A 17,484-nucleotide genomic window follows, 5' to 3' on the forward strand; every position below is an offset into this window, starting at 1 on the left:
GGCTTGCATTCCCAGACATTGCCCGTGCTGTACCTATGTCAGAGCAGAATGAAGAAATGCTGGAACTTTATAGGAAATAGGAATTTCCCCGCGAAGCCCTGCTCGAAACGTCGTTTCTAATCACAATTTCCACTTGAGGACTTCAATCTAGGAATCGTGAGTAAAAAGACGAGTGTTTGGTCGTTCGGAAAACGGTTCTCCATTCCCAGAAAACCTGACACCACCGCCTTTATCCATCATACCTTCCAACTTACACGTCTAGTGCAGGAAGACACATCAGCCGTTGGAAAATTAGTGTGACAAGTAAATAAATAAACTTAAGAATAAATAGAGGAGAAGAAGAAAATTAAACCTTGCTCTACAAGACTTAGCAGCATATATACTTTACCGATGTATGACTTCTATGTTTCAGGTTGTGAAAATGTAATTTCCAAAAACAAGACCATCGCTTTCCAAGAGCACGAGGCACTGGAAGTGAATAAGGAAGACTATGTCAACATGTCTTTCCTCCTCCCGTTCTCGGAAGGTAGGTGTCCATACCAATGCCTGTTTATAAAGAAAACGATAAAAATCCGTTGTATATAAACTGCTAGGGCACAGTTTTAATATTCCTCGAAGCTACGGCCCTGTGAATGGTCGCATTTCTTTCCTCCAATAGTGCAGGGCTCGGCACCATGTAACAGCTTGGTAGGACGTTAAATATCATTTTCGCTTTCTCATAAACCTTATTTTATAAGAAGTTCTAGTTATTTTAAAAATGTCCTGGGATTTTAGTAATTCTACATATTAAGTATACAATAATAAACAGAAGCCTCAATCATATTCACGAAATATAGCCAGAACGTTGACAAAGCGAGATCTCAAGTTTCGCCTTCCTGAGAGAGATGCTGAAAATTAACGGAAAAGGCGTTCTTGGAAGAGTGGCGTCGATGTTTGTACCCTTGTTACTTAGCAACCGATCAATATAGGGCCGTTGCTACGTTCAAGTTAAACGATAGCCTATATTATTTAAGAAAGAGGAACGAGGCCGTCCTGGAGTTAGGACGCCAGCAGAGTGCACGCACCATGCGACTAACACACTTATGCTCTGTGTTGTCTTCAGCGGTCCTGCTACATACTGTATGACTGTCCTGATAAGTCACGATGATGGATTTCTGAGAGACTAGAATGAAATCACTATCATTATCAAGATGTGATTCGTTACTCAAAAACCATCTCAGTGTGAAACAAACTGTGTGACTCCTTGCATTTGAGTCTATCTTACGGAATAGGCTACTATTGTTATTGTTATTGTTATTGTTATTGTTATTATTATTATTACTATTATTGTTGCTGTTATTGCTCATGCCTGTTCCCAGCAGCATCTTTTCTGCTACAGATAGTCAAAAGGAAAATAAATCATAAAATTTGTTCCATTAATAATAAAATATGCCTAATAGATAAATACACTGTATCCGAAAATCAGAACAAATTAATCCGATTCAGCTGAAAATATTCATTGTTAGAGTAAAAAGAATTAAGCCATTATGTAATATCCTTTTAAATTGAAGAAATGTTATATTATGGATCTCCTGTGGTGATCTGTTGAACATAGAAATGATAACAGAATTATAACAGTTTTTCGAATATGACCAATCTTAAATGAGGCTCAACAAGGAAATAATTATGTCCAGTAGGATAACTATTAGTAACAAGCAAACATGGTATTAAAACTACTAAGCTTCTTGAGATATATATATATATATATATATATATATTATATAACGTTGTCAGAGTCAAAATACCTTCCCTTATAAACAAAGATTTACAATGGGAGTCATATTTTGAAATAGTTAATATTCTCATAGCACCTATTCGTAATTTAAAATCTTAGAAATCCCAGTGTGATTGCTCCAAATTGTTATACCTGAAGTCATAACAGAATTAAAAGCAAAATAAGCACTTTTAAGGTAATATTTACAGACTAGAGATGTTAAATATCTCAACAAATGAATCTCTTGACAATCTGCAACAAACAGCTCCCCACTTAATTTAACATATAAATATATAAACAACATTACACTAAAATGGAGAAAATAACATAAAGTGTAACACATTTTAAGGAATAAATAAATTCAGACTATTTTGTTTGCATATGTCCAGGTTATAATAACAGACTCAAGGATAAATGCAAATTTATAAATATGGTTTAAAATTGCTCTAAACCAAAATCAATGCCTTTCAATGGAAAAGACCGAATTAGAATAAAATTGTAACTGGGCAGATAAGCACTTTTAACTATCTTGGATGTACAATTTCATACCAAAAAGGAAAAGATATAGACATAAATTTGTAAAGTTTTCCCAAATAAGAGGCAACTTTAACAAAATTCTAAAATCATCACAAATTGAGAAATATACCAGATTGAAAAGATACAACACTTTGGGTATATCTATGCGTTTATATTGCTGTGAGATTTGGGGAATATGCGAATAAGTTAAATCCAGGGTAAGGACAGCAGAGATGTTATTTTTAAGAAAAGGTGAAAAATATACATGACAAGACTACAAACGAAGTCAAGAAAAGTTATTACAACTCAAAGTCAACCCACTTTTAGACAGAATTCAATAGTACTGTTGTATTATTGAACTAAACACATTTATCGAATGGTCGGAAGCAGACTACTACATTTAATTCTGAAATGCCACCCGTGGAAGAATCGAGATCGATCTCTCTACAATATCGGAACTGGCAATGTTGATGATGATGACGATGACGATGACGATGACGATGACGATGACGATGACGATGACGATGACGATGAATATTCAAGTGCCTTCTCGAAACGTATTTCTTAGATAAGAGCGTTTCCCAATTCATTTCATTAGGCTACCCTGTTCCTTTGTCAATACAGATTGTCTGATGAGGAACAGTAAATACATTGGTATGGTTTAGTAGTATCAATAACAAAATTCTAAGTAAAAAGTTAATATAAACATGTGTCCGATTATCAATGGATGTGGAGATACAGCTCTTTGATACTGGAGCATAAAATGCTATTTTGAGTTGTATGAAAGAGCGCTAAATACATTATGGTTGGTATTTACATTTCCAAATGATTGACAGTTGAGATTATTTTTTTTTAATTCCAATGCCAGCCTCAATGAGCCGGCCCGTATGGCTCAAGCGGTAGGGGAACGGCATGTCCCTATCGCTTTGTCCGAAGGGTTGTGGGTTCGAGTCCCGCCTCGGGCATGGGTGTTGTGTTTGTATTAGTATAAGTAAAACAAAGGAAAACAAATTAAAAACGAAAATAGAAAACAAAATAGATAACTTTGGTAAACGGCCTCTGGCCGGTCTAAATTTAAAAAATGCACTTCACAACTCTAGTGGTAACAGTATGTGTTGTTCTTCTGACGACGTCTTGAGGTTTTTTATGAGGGAAAACCTATAAAAAATGCGGTTGATCAAATCGCCTTTTGCATTTCATTGAATACTTCTCTTTTAATTCGTTCCTACAAACTAAAATCTAAGTGAGGTATAAAAACATTGTTGGCCATTGACCACAGCCGATCCAATGTGCAGTAGTACACACAGCAACTCTCCTTCAATAGAATGGAACTTCGTTTTACAGAACTTGTACATGAATGGTCGTGTAAGAAAATTTGGTAGCTCAACGGACCCAATGAAATGTCTGTCGATTATACCGTACCGCACATTTGCAGAGAACCGATGTTGGAAATGTGTTTCTCTAGTGACATGAGTATTTTGGTCAGACTATCGATGAGAACTATGATGTTGTTGATACAGTCATGGGTTCATTTGCTCAAAAGTATTAATGGAATTACATGGCAATTAAGATCTATCTACCAAAGAATTCAAATCTACTAGCTTCATATCCTAGTTGCACTTTATGTGAAATGCATTTAAGCCTTGCTGGTCATACTCTTACATGTGAAACATTACACTGAACAACAAGAATTTTGCTCCGGTTTAAAATGTGTCCCTTATGGTTTGTCCGAAAATGTATCTCTTTTCTTCGTATCACGTAAGGGTTTTAAGATAAACTATGATTTAACTTTTCGATAAACGCTCTCCCAGAAAACATCTGGCGCGGGTTCGGGGTTGTAAACCAAACAAAAGCTAATGCATTTTATGAGTTTATGACTTGTTTCCGGTTTCTTATGGTTGTTGGCATGTTCTTTTGCACTTATAATAAATAGACATATATTGGTCCCTTCTATTCAGTAAATTTCACAACAGTTCAGAAGTCTACACAATGAAGAACCAAGGGTGTGGTTTTCAGTATTTAAAAGAAAAGTTTTCCAGGTTGAGTGAAGGCAAATAAATTAAAAGATGGCATTTTCATCGGTCCACGAATTACAAAGTTATGGCTTAGTCTTTGTTTGAGGAAAAAACTTTCCTTTACAAAAAATGGCATGGCGCGCTTTCAAAGATGTTTGCCCAAATTTCCCTGGAAATTCTAGGGGACTACATTGAACTTGTTAAGTTAAGTGTATATGAGAAAATGGGGTGTAATATGTGCCTCAAAGTACACTTTTTACATTCTCATTTGGATTTCTTTCCTCCTAACCTTGGAGCGGTAAGCGATGAGCAAGGGGAAAGATTTCATCAAGAAACATCTTAAATGGAAAGGCGATATGAAGGAAGATCATCACCCAGTATGCTTGCAGACTATTGTTGGTTCCTTGTAAAAGACAGTCCCGGGTCTAGTTATAAACGGAAGTCATCCAGAAAATCCTTTTAAATATAAGTTCAAATTCCGAGATTTTTATCATTATAGACATGGAATAATTTTTAATGTTATGTTTTTTTGTGTTTTGAACTAGGCCTACGTAACATCATTTTTGTATTGAGTACACATTATGACGCAATTTGAATCCCTAGTGTTGTAATTTTATCAGTAGCAGTGAAAATTAAAAAAAAAGTGTTTTCATAAAAATATTCAATTCACTTTACCCGGAGAATGGTACGAGATGGGGCAATTTGGATTTTAAATTCAGATTTAGAGCACACATATTAGTAATATTCACCTATTTTTATTTCGGAGCAAGACAAAAGTAAAAATTTGTTGTTCAGTGTTATCACACTACATTCTGTCTACTGAAGAAAGTATATTTTGAACTTGTTTCTCTTGTTCCGTCTCGATTTTCTTTACTCCTCTCTTTTCTTTGTTTCTCTCACATGCTCTCGGATTCTCTTATCCCAAATGGTAATGAAGCTTGTTTTGTGTGTTTTAGGCTATTTAGGGGCAAAAGATGGGGACTTGTGCTGGAAATTCAAAGTGGATATCAACGACGACGTAGATGTAATCCTAAACCTGGACATGATTCCGTTGAGATATGCGCAGTCTTTACGCGCATTCGGAGGTAATTCATTCCTATCATTATTACATGATACTTGTAGCAATGCCCGCTCAAAATGAGGATTTGACGACTTTTCACTTCTACCGCTTTTATTTTGCAATCTGTTAAAGTATTCGGTCTCTCCCGCACAGAGCCACCGGCGCGGCTCAGTCGGTTAAGGCGCTTGCCTGCCGATCTGAAGTTGCGTTCGGGCGCGGGTTCGTTCTCCGCTTGGGCTGATTACCTGGTTGGGTTTTTTCCGAGGTTTTCCCCAACCGTAATGTGAATGCAAGGTAATCTATGGCGAATCCTCGGCCTCATCTCGCTATCACCAATCTCATCGACGCTAAATAACCTAGTAGTTGATACAGCGTCGTTAAATAAAACACTAAAATAAATAAATCTCCCGCACAGTGTCCACGAGAGATCGTTAATCTTACTTGATAGTTTGTTCATCAAGATCTTACGAAATTAACTGTACTCAAATAAATGTTGGTAAAACTCTATTATTTTCTGTTTCTCAGTGTACTACGACAAACAAATTTATTTTCACTATCCATGTAGATTCATTATTCAAATCTGGAATATCTTATATAGTGACACCGTAGTTTATCCATTTTTTCCACGTGCAGAACACCATCGTGTGTTCTCTAATGCGCACCTTGCATCACAGTTACTTATGAGGAAACTTGAAACGACTCTGCTCGATTTGCTTTGAAGCTTCTAAGCACTTGCGTGCTGAGAGTTGCCAACAGCATAACATAACTCAAACTCGCGCCAGAAAAGATGTCCAGTTATGTTAATTTCAAAGCAAATAGATGTCTAGTCTCAAACTTAGACGGTTCCTAGCATAACGTTTTACAACAATATATATGAGTTATTCTATGCACTTCGCAGATCCTTTTCTGCTCAATTTAAATACGGTTCCTCTAATTCTTAACTCAGTTTGGTGCTAAAACAAGGACTGGGTGAGTTTTATCCCTAAACAAAACAAGAAAACGCGATCCAGCACAGTAAAGAATTACACTGCATGGCTGATGAAGGGTAGTCGTTCATCAGTTCAATTCGCTCGAGTTGAGACAAATTTTTAATATACTGTAGAATGTTTCATACAGAAATCATCAAGATTATTTCTGGAAAATCACCATTTCGATTTCAGGAAATATAGTAATGACTTCTGATGACTGATGAGTTAGGGCAAACACCTGTGCGCTGGCTCAAAGAATGACTAAATTGATAACTGATGAGTTTGGGCAACACCTGTGTGCTGGCTGGAAGAATGATCAAATTGATGGCTGATGAGTTTGGGCAACACCTGTGTGCTGGCTGGAAGAATGATCAAATTGATGGCTGATGAGTTTGGGCAACATCTGTGTGCTGGCTGGAAGAACGATCAAATTGATGGCTGATGAGTTTGGGCAACACCTGTGTGCTGGCTGGAAGAATGATCAAATTGATGGCTGATGAGTTTGGGGAACACTGTGTGCTAGCTGGAAGAACGATCAAATTGATGGCTGATGAGTTTGGGCAACACCTGTGTGCTAGCTGGAAGAACGATCAAATTGATGGCTGATGAGTTTGGGCAACACCTGTGTGCTGGCTGGAAGAACAATCAAATTGATGGCTGGTGAGTTTGGGCAACACCTGTGGGCTGGCTGGAAGAACGACCAAATTGATGGCATGCCGAAAACAAATTTTTTATTAATAGCAAAATAAAAGTATTCATTTCCATGAAAATCTCTAAAATATGTCTTTTCAGTAACAGAATATCGGTATCTGTATTATAATTTGCATAGCGTCAAATCAAAAAAGAACGTAAGAGCACACGCACGTCAAACATCGGCCCAAACTGTCACGGTCAGCGAACCGAATAATATGTTAAAGTCACCAATTCCATGAAAACTTACTGTTGATTATCCCGAGAGCATACATTCCTCTTCATTATGGCACAGAACGCGTCGCTTCTTAGAGACCTAAAAATTTTCGCAATAAATTTACTATATGACACTTGTAATGAAAATGTGTTCACTTTAACACTGTAAAATAAATCTCTCATACCTCATGACGAAAATTATCCCTTGCAGCTTCCAAACATTTTAAACACTTCTTTAGGAGTCTTCGCGATCGAGAGAGGCTTATTCTTTTAACAGGGCTAGTGTTAGATTTTGAAATAATGTCAAAATATTGCAGTACTTGTGAAAAGACAGAAAAAAAAAATGGATGTTGCAAGTGACGAATATTAACAGTGGTATCAAAGTCACAAAGATGCTGGTGTTTGTGAGAAAAATTTTGATGGATCTTCAAATGCCATGGAGATGAAAGCTGCAGAAATACTCTGGACCCGGTCCATTAGGTTGTGTAATATGAGGTACACAACCTTATTGTCTGACGGGGATGCAAAAACACACCATCACCTTCAGCAGCTTCAAGTTTATGGTGAAGGCATTGACATTAGAAAAGAAGAATGTGTGAACCACGTTGCTAAGAGAGTAGGTAAAGGTCTACAGAATATTGTTAGGGAATGGAGAGGGACAGATTCCTCAATCGGAGGCAAAAAAAAGGGAAGTCTGACTGCAGAAATGATACCTCGACTGCAAAATTACTACAGAAAGGCCATTATTGATAATATCCCCGATGTAAACAAGATGAAGAAAGCCATCTATGCAACACTTGACCATGCAATGTCCACGGATGACAAGCCCCTGCATTCAAGATGCCCTAGTGGTGAAAAGTCATGGTGCTTCTTCAACCGGGCCATTGCGAAGCAAGAAGCTGTTCCAAAGCATGACTTGAAAACCATGAAGACAGTGTTGCGACCTGATGTTGTGGCTAAAATCATGCCAGTGTACTGTAGACTAGCTAGTGATGAACTTCTTAGCAAGTGCACTGCAGGAAAAACTCAAAATGTGAATGAAAGTGTTCATAGTGTGATATGGCGGAAGTGCCCAAAAGAAATTTTTGTATAAAAAAAAACTTGAAGTGGCTGTTACTTCTGCTGTGACTGACATTTCCATGAGAGATTTAGTGTCAACAGTGAAATTATCTCCTGCAGCATACAAAATTGGCAATAGGAGAGACAAGCGTCGACTGCAGCAAGTGGCTACTTCAACCAGTGAGAACTTCAAAACAAGCAGGAAGAAGCTACATTTGTCAAAAAGTGTCACTGAAAGTAGGAAAAATCAGCAGGAGGGGTCAACATATCAGGCAGGAGGGTTTTAAGCAATTTCCATAACGTGTAAGTACTCAAACATAGTGTTGTACTTTAAAATTGATTTTCTCCCTTTTAAATTTTATTACATTTTAACATGTTCAAATTGCTCCATATGATGCATTTCTTAACCAATTGTGATGAAATTTTTACCACAAGCCCACATTACCTAAAGGAAAAAGACTGTCACATGGATTTTTAAAATATTTATTATTTGCCAAGATATAAATTGATTAAGATGCATGAAATTAATTTTTTTCTTTAAATTGGCACTCACCCAGTTTTGAATTTTTTTCTCAGAAACTAAGAAGTGCTAACTAAAAAATCATGTGATAGATGTTTTATTATTGTTAGAGGAACTGTTCTATATTTTTTTTAATTCATAATGTTAAGCGTTCATCGTGCAGCATTTTTTAAATATTAATTAATATTAATTGGTAAATAATTAATTTCTTCAAAACTAATTAAGATACATTGATGAAATTTATAGGCATGTTTTAAATACACATCAGCACTCTGTGGTAAAAATTTCAGTCCATTAGCATCACAAATGCATAATTTGAATATTTCACCTGTAGTTTGGGCTCCACAGGGAGAAATGTGGAGATTTAATAGTCCAAATATTTTTAGTCACTCACCCTCGACAAAATGTTAAATTGACATACTGTTAGATAATAATAATAAGAATTAGTATATTATCTGGCAAATGGTTTACAAATTCACTGAACACTTGTAGACACACCCATTTGTTAACAGGATTATGTTCAACAATGATTGTAAATACAAAGTTTCCTTAGCATGGCGAGGAATAAGCAACAGAAAGAGTCCTTTGTCCACAAGATTCCATTTTGTATGTAATAATTATTTTACTGTTTCTGGGTGCAGTATTCTATAAATACATTAGGGTTACCAAAAGTTTCAGAATGGCACGCCTTTTCAGTCGGCTTCTTAACGACGCTGTTCAGTTGATAAACTTACTCCGTAGAGAAGTTTTAGTTCATTGTGTTACCACGGCAAACTAACCACATCACTTACAACTTTATTTAGATCAAGGGTATAATTAACAACACGAGTCAACATTAAACAAAGAATGAATAGAAGTCGTGCATTATTCCCGTTTGGTGCCACTCAAAATCATTTTTTACAAAAACAAATTATGACACACTTCGCCACTAAATAATCACAGAACCATTTAACGTAAATCTGGACACTTAATAACGTATATTACTGACCGTAGAATCAATAACAACTCACATCCTATTCGGCATCCTGGCAATTACAGTACGGATATCATTATGTGGAAATACATCCGAAGAAATTTACGTCCGAGTATGTCCCACACATGCTCCATGGAGTTGAATCAAGGCTTCGTGCTGGCCAAACCAAACTAACGATTTACGTCTCCACTAGGAACTGCGGCACATTGAGCGTTGTCGTGCATCGAAGTTCTCGCAGTCATAAGGGCCAAGTAGTGGTGGTCAGGGGCGGGTTAAAGACGACCCTTCAGCACGTCGGCTCGACAGTGGCCTATTGTGAACCCCAAATTATAGGATAAATAAGAATGAGGTGTACCAGCCAACCGGCCGCATGAGACCTCTCACACGCTCACCTATTAGGCCCCCTACACCCCCGCCTTAAGTTCATACCGCCAAGGTGACCACGCAGCACAGGATCCATTCCGACAGTCCTTGTAAGGTATCGAAGCACCCTCGGAAGTGCTCTTAAAAAATGAATCCTGGCAGAGATATTGCGAAAGGCTTGGAACTCAGAGACAGTTTCGAAGAGGACGCTCCTCCTGCAAGCGGACGAAGGCATGCGTCATGACCTGAATATGCCGTTCAGAGCAGACGTGGTTTAAGTCAAAAATGGGTAATGAGGGTTAAAGTAAACATCCTGTACAATACAGAGCAAAGTATCGCTTTAAACTAATATTTTTCACTGTCAATATAGACAACATTACATATAAAAGTGTAAAATAAACGTAAACGTCATAAAAAAAAACATGCACTGAAAGATACTGTAATACCAAGAGGCACAGAAAGTGTGTTAAACGTAATCTAAAAGAACCAGTACTATCACAATCTGAATATTATGAAGATATTAACTCGACGTCTAGCATGGATTTGTGTAGCCTACCAAGATGTTCAGTGCCAACATCCCAATTAATAAATTGTGTAATCAAGATGTATAAATCTACATTTTAGGGAATTTCTAGAAAAGCACATAGAAAATTAGTGAGTTTTCAGTCATAAGCGACATATGCAATATCCTAATGAAATACGAAAAAAATATCAGACAATAGGAATATCTTGTACTACATCATGCACCAGTAACATCATACACATGACATTCAAAGATATCTCACCCCACTAATCGATAGTGATCGATAATTTGTTGATGTAAGTGTAGCTTCTTTAGTCATTACTTCTATGAATAGATGGCGATGATAATAATCTTACATAAATTTACGCGCATTATAGAATTCAATTTTTCATACCACTTTACACATTGTAAAACAGTTGGAAACTGCTGATATTGTCAATTATGAGAATAATTTATGCTTATTCTAGATAATAATTTTCCCTGGCACTTTTTTAACCGCTCCAATAATGGTGCCACCTATTGAGAACCAGCGGAACTCTTTCAAAGTTTGTCAATTTTTTCTATCTTTGGTTCTGACTTATCCCGTGATTGAAAAATTTGCTTACACGATCACAAAATCGTAGGTCAAATATCTTTGAACGCCAGTTATTGAAAGAATTTCTTGCAATACGAAATCATTTCAAGTGACATCGGCATATGTTCAAGTTCCGTAACTTACGAATGCACGTTATTATTCACTGCAAAGATCACGACGAAAATGAACATCACGGTTCAAGCAAGTGTTTACTGGCATAGCTTCAGAATGTCGGGAGTTGACTGTACTCCACGAACACGCAGCGACGACCTGTTTGTTTATATCCTTATCCGTTGCATTACCTGTGTTCGGCGTACTATATACCCAATGTGTCCTTAACTTCAGTCTTTAGGTAGCTGGAATACGAAGCTTACTTATGAGCTAATGGAATATACATTTATATTGTTATTTCATGAACTTGCCTGTTTCCTAGATACGTAACCACAGCAACGTGACGCTACTCATAGAATGAGACAGCTGTGTGCTTTGCGTTGTTGTAACTGCATGCAAACAGTACTGACAACATAAAACCTCAACTACAAAACACTTTGAGCGCTACTGTACATTATACACGTACTGTGCTTCAATGCAGGATAATAGCCTATACTAAATCTAATCTTCAAACCTACCAATTTTAATCAACCTATCTATGTCCGCTTAAGGAATGTGTATCCATATCCTTAGGTCAGAAAATATTATATTTTACTTAACAGATTAAATAAATAATTAAGGACTGCCAAGGCCAGATACTTCTCAGCAACGTTATAAAGCCTATCGCGGTAACCAAATAATTTGGGATACAAAATAGCACAGAATTACATTCATATCACTAATAAACTCACCAATGAAATATAAAATTTATGATCTCACTTTACTTATTTTACTTTTCAGATGCTAAACCAGATCCTTGTACATTTTTCAACAACAGCCGCTACACTTCCCAGGTCTACAAAAGGTAAGTTACAATACTATTAGATCCTAGAATGTTTGATGAAGAGGTTGTGCACATTTTCCCTCTTTTGGTTTTAAATTGACGTCTTAGTAACATTCTGTAGTCGGCCTCGGTAGCATAGTTTGTATAACGCTGGCCTTCTGTGCTCGAGGTTGTGGGTTCGATCCCGCTCCAGGTCGATGGCATTTAAGTGCGTTTAGATACGACAGGCTCATGTCAGTAGATTTACTGTCATGTAAAAGAACTCCTGCGGGACAAAATTCCGGCACACCGGCGACGCTGATATAATCTCTGCAGTTGCGAGCGTCGTTAAATAAATCATAATTTCAAAATTTTCATTCTGTAATGTGGGAAATTTCTTGAAATTCCTATCTTTTAAAAAACGACACTTCCAAACTTTTAAGTGTAAATTTCTCAAGAAATATTATACTTATTGCCTTGGAGATATCCACTTGTAAATTAAGTCATAGCAGGAGTTATATATTTCTATTCTTATCATTCTGACTTATTAAAACCATAAGCATTTGAGTATGTTCTACATAAAGCCTATAAACTCATGATCGCACGCGTTTCCAAGCCCTTTATATAGATATTGTCAATTATATCTGTACCCAATTTACATATCGCATCCCTGGAATAATACTGTTGTAACTACCACAAATTGAATTTTGAGTTACAGGCAATTTTGTAATCTTTATTTAATCCTCTATCAAACAGTAAAACTAGTAGGCCTATATCTACGTTCAAGGGCAAAGTCTGCAGACCTCATATTGATACTTGGTAATCCTGAGTTTTCATACGACTTTGAAATTGTTATCTTGCATTTACTCAAAATTATTTTTGATAGTTACGATAGTATATATATATATATATATATATATATATATATATATATAAATGAAAATATCGCACCTTAAAATAATACTATCGTAACTATCAAAAATTAATTTACTATTTTTGGTTTATTCACACTCCGAAACAGTAGAGAATATGTTAATATAATTCTAACTACATGTAGCTTAGTGTTTTCAAAATAATGTATGTTCAATGTTCGGTAATATCATGCATTAAATTTAGCCTAGAGTACAAAAACTTGGAGAGGGGTACTTTGAATGACGGTTTCCAATAAGAGTTTCTAAAATACTACAGAAACTTGCAGCAATCTAGTTAAGAAGCATTCCATTGTACTGTTCGGCTCGGCTAGGTACATTATCACCACCACCATCCTGTCAGAACTAAAAATTCGAGTATCGGCACCAAGCACTGGATTATCTGATTCATACAACAATCTAAGTAATCCCATGGATGGCGTTGGTATTCCTAGAAGTCAATGCTACACAATGCTAATTTAATAAATGGCTGTCGATTATACGTAGGGAAAGTGTAAATTTGCATTCAAGAACACGGGTGTTCATCCAAAAGAATGGAAACTCTCCCAATACTAAGTACAACTTTCCAATCGACACTGTTTTAGCTAGGTTTCTAAGTTCTAGCCGAGGTGTCTAGCGTAGAGGGTCAACTCTCTAGGTATTTCCAATCAAAGGCACAGTTTCATATCACAAAGAGATATGGCAGCATTCACCCGCTCATCAGTTACATGTTTCCTCTGTTCAAAAATGTTTAAGCGTTATTATTAGAAACAGGATTTGCATGCACTATCAAATCGTAAAATATGAATGCATCCATGCACTATGAAATGACCAAATATGCACAATGAAGGAAAAAACACTGAAAATATGCACTATGAAAATTGAAACTTACATTTTGTTTTAGAATGACACAATATACTACTAACAGTCTTTCCAAATGTCTAAGATATTCTTTCCCCTTGATCCACTGTGCTACAAGATCTCTTCTCGAACATTTAACCAGGGGCATTACAACATTTCACAGAACACAAATACAGTAGCTTAATCATAAAACACCTGTACATGTAGCCTACTACAGACCTTCTACCTATATACCTGTCCAAATTAAAGGCATGTTAGGGGAAGCATGTTAGTGCTATTGTCGCCAAACTACATAATATGGGAGGGAGCAGAAGAGGCATCCTTCTAATAATAATTTTAGCCTCAGGGTAAGACTTGTATAGAATAGGAGTGTGGAATTCCAGTGTGACAATAAAATGAGAGGATTAGCTGGTAAGGTTCAAAGCCCCCACGTAAAAAACCTGCAAAACCGTTAGCATTTCACTCATATTTTTCAGTACATATACTCAAATATTGTAAGTTCAGAAATACCAAACTCTACGAGGCAACATTTATAAAATGCAGTATCATGCGATTTAATATAAAATATGCAATGAAACTATAAAAATGGACTTAATATGCAACATAAACCTCAAAATAAGCATTATTAAACTTAAAACCTAAAAAACATGCACTATGCATGAATTTTACACTAAAAAGACCAAAACATGCAAATATGCACGGAAGAAGTATGCATATTTCGAATCACTAAGACATGAAACGGATATTTACAAAGTTTGAAAACTGTAGCAAGCTTATATAAAAACATGCATTTGCATGGAAATCCTGTCTCTAGTTATTATAAACCCAATACATTCGAGTTTACTTGGTCGTAAAACCAAAAGTGAGTATATTATGATCTTGACGTACTAGTGGTAACTAGGAGGGTGCTTCAAACAGTAAGGTAACGAGAGCTCTTAAGGGCAAACTTTATTTCACAGGGATACACTCATACACAGCAGTAGGGCATTGATACGCATTACTTTTCAACATAGTCACCATCTTTGCTCAAACACTTGATCCAACGGTAGACCAAGGCATGGATGATGGCATCCAATAAATCTGCGTCATGTCCCTGAAGCCATGACATGACGGCTTGCTGCAAGGCCGTATCGGTGTTGGATCGCTAACCACAGAAGTCCGAAGAGATGGAAATCACTGGGTACAAGGTCGGGACTGTAGGGAGGGAGATCCTGTACCTCCCATCGGAAGCGCCGCAGCAGTTCACACGTGTTATTAGCTGCGTATGGTCTGGCATTGTCGTACAGTAATTCGACGCCTGTTGAGAAAAGTCCAGGTCGTTTTCTGCGAATTTCCTCCTGCAAACGCCCCACTGTGTGACAATAACTGGCACAATTCGCTGTCGCTTCCCTTGTGAGGAAATTAACTAGAAACACGCATTTGTGGTCATAACTAGACTTCGTGAAATTGCCACGAGAATCGTAAGGTTGACAGCGCAAGAGGTATAGACTATATGAGAAGGGGTGCAACGAATGGAGTATGCTTCTGTTGTTAACACTGAGCAGTATACTGCGGTTACAATAAAACCTGTATCCTGCATTCAAGAAAAATATTGAATGATCATTGAATTAGGAAATATCTAAACATGTAAATACACAATTATTTTATAGTGAGATATATTAACTCTTAAATGTAAGATACATCATCCTTGAATATGTGCTTTGCATTGAAGAGTTACGTACAGTTACCCTTAAAAAGAATGAGACGATTCCTGGTCGTCGCAAGTTAAAGTTCTACAGCGCGGTTCACTCGATATCGACGTAACGATACATACCATGACAAATAGCACAAGAATTGTTACAAGGACCACAACAACGACAAGGAAAAGAATAAGGATCACGAAGAAGAGAGCCATTTAAGGCAAGGATTTCATAACATAGCTCGAGTCACGAAATATCATTTCTTCACTGTACCGAATGGTAAATGCCTGCTAAAGGAACTACATCCTGGACTGCTGCCGTCACTGTCTTGTCTCGGTAGCTCATATAGTAGCGTGTCGGTTCCACTGTATAACCGAAACGCCTCGTGTTCGATCCCGGGTAAAAGTTTTTTTTATTGAGGTGTAATTAATTTGTTCAGAGTTCCTCGACTGTCTAATTTGTCGAAAAATATGGAATAATTTATGTCCAATTTCTGGGTCTTACAAGTGGGCTGAACCTCGTCAAAAAAAATCAATCTTACTTGGAAGTTAAAAGTATTCTTCCTCAAACAAAAATCATAAGAAACAAAAAGAGACCTGTTAACTTAAAATCTTGTCCACATGCCATCAGCTTCTATTACAGCTCTAAGTCGATCCGGCATGGATGTCACGAGATTGTGGAATAAGTTCTGATCCCCGGCGAGATCTTTCCAGGTGTCAACAACTTGATCCCACAATTCGTCACGATTTCGAGAGCGTCGGTGAGCATAGGTGGCTATCCTTCTCTTTTTCAATTCCGACCATAAATTTTCGATGACATTCAAATCAGGTGACTTCGGAGGCCAATTACTGATTTTGATCTCGGGTCTCCTTTGAAACCATCTTTGAATGCTTGCAGCATAGTGCACGGGATGGTTATCCTGCTGGAACAGTAATGTTCCTTCGGGAAAACATTCTCGGGCGGAGGGAAGGAATATAATTTCCAGAATGTGCTCGTAAGTTCCCGCATTAAACCGGCCATCCATGTTTTCTATAACGCCAGGTCCATCTTAAGATATCCACCCCCAACACGATATGCTAAAGCGCCCCGATCTTTCATGTCGGTGCACATAGCGCTGGTCATGTGGGAGACCATCCTCACGATACACACGGACAGGACTTTCGTAATCACTCGAGATGGTTGTTTCGTCGGAGAAAATTACATTTCTCCAATCGAAATCCACTCGATTGGTAGCGAAGGCAAGACGGTCGACAGCTTGTGCTTCCCCCAATATTTCCATTTGCGCAGCCCTCCGGCTCCTAATACCGCGGTTCCTCAACCTGCTGATCACAGTCTGTGAAGAGCCGGGAAAGTTAGATGCTGCTCTTATTTCGTTAGCAGTCAGAAAGGGGTCCTGTCGAACTGTCTCGAATAAGAGGGCATCCTCTTCCAATGAAGAAATCCGCGGACGCCCAGGAATAGGGCGATTTTCGACCTCCCCTAAATTTTGGTAACGATGAAACCACCTCGCGGCTGTACTTCCAGGAACACCGACCAAACGGCCAGCAGATCTAGCCCCATATCCAGCCTCAACTAGAGCTATAACTCGCTGTCTCATGTCACGTTGGTTCGCCATTACGATGAGAAATGAGGGATGACGATAATACTTTAGTGTAGAGAATGACTATTTAACGTGATATAGAATTATTGAAATAAGAGGCATCTTGCATAGTAAGAGTTAATAAATCAACCCTAAATTAAATATCTAAATAACAGGATATAACAGGAAGTCCAATTGTTGCGAAACTAATCAAATTAAATCTAAGCTGAAGTACACAGTCATTGATAAATGTTTTGTACATAGAATTAGAGTGAATTCCTATTCGTCAAAACCTATAATCAATGGCTTGTCTG

The 17,484-nt window shown here is 37.4% G+C and overlaps 1 protein-coding gene across 5 annotated transcripts in view; it reads left to right on the forward strand.

The window, feature by feature from the left end:
- LOC138707400 (uncharacterized) overlaps window positions 1–17,484 on the forward strand; it is a 102,485-nt gene that overhangs the window by 44,551 nt on the left and 40,450 nt on the right. For 4 of the 5 annotated variants that reach the window (XM_069836774.1, XM_069836773.1, XM_069836772.1 and 1 more), the window contains 3 exons: window positions 413–526; window positions 5,241–5,369; window positions 12,122–12,185. In XM_069836774.1, coding sequence (XP_069692875.1) covers window positions 413–526; window positions 5,241–5,369; window positions 12,122–12,185 — 307 coding nt within the window. The remainder of the gene's footprint in view (window positions 1–412; window positions 527–5,240; window positions 5,370–12,121; window positions 12,186–17,484) is intronic. The other variant, XM_069836775.1, reaches the window with a different exon arrangement.

This window comes from Periplaneta americana, chromosome 10, assembly GCF_040183065.1.
Source record: "Periplaneta americana isolate PAMFEO1 chromosome 10, P.americana_PAMFEO1_priV1, whole genome shotgun sequence".
In the NCBI taxonomy this organism is placed as follows: Eukaryota; Metazoa; Arthropoda; class Insecta; order Blattodea; family Blattidae; genus Periplaneta; species Periplaneta americana.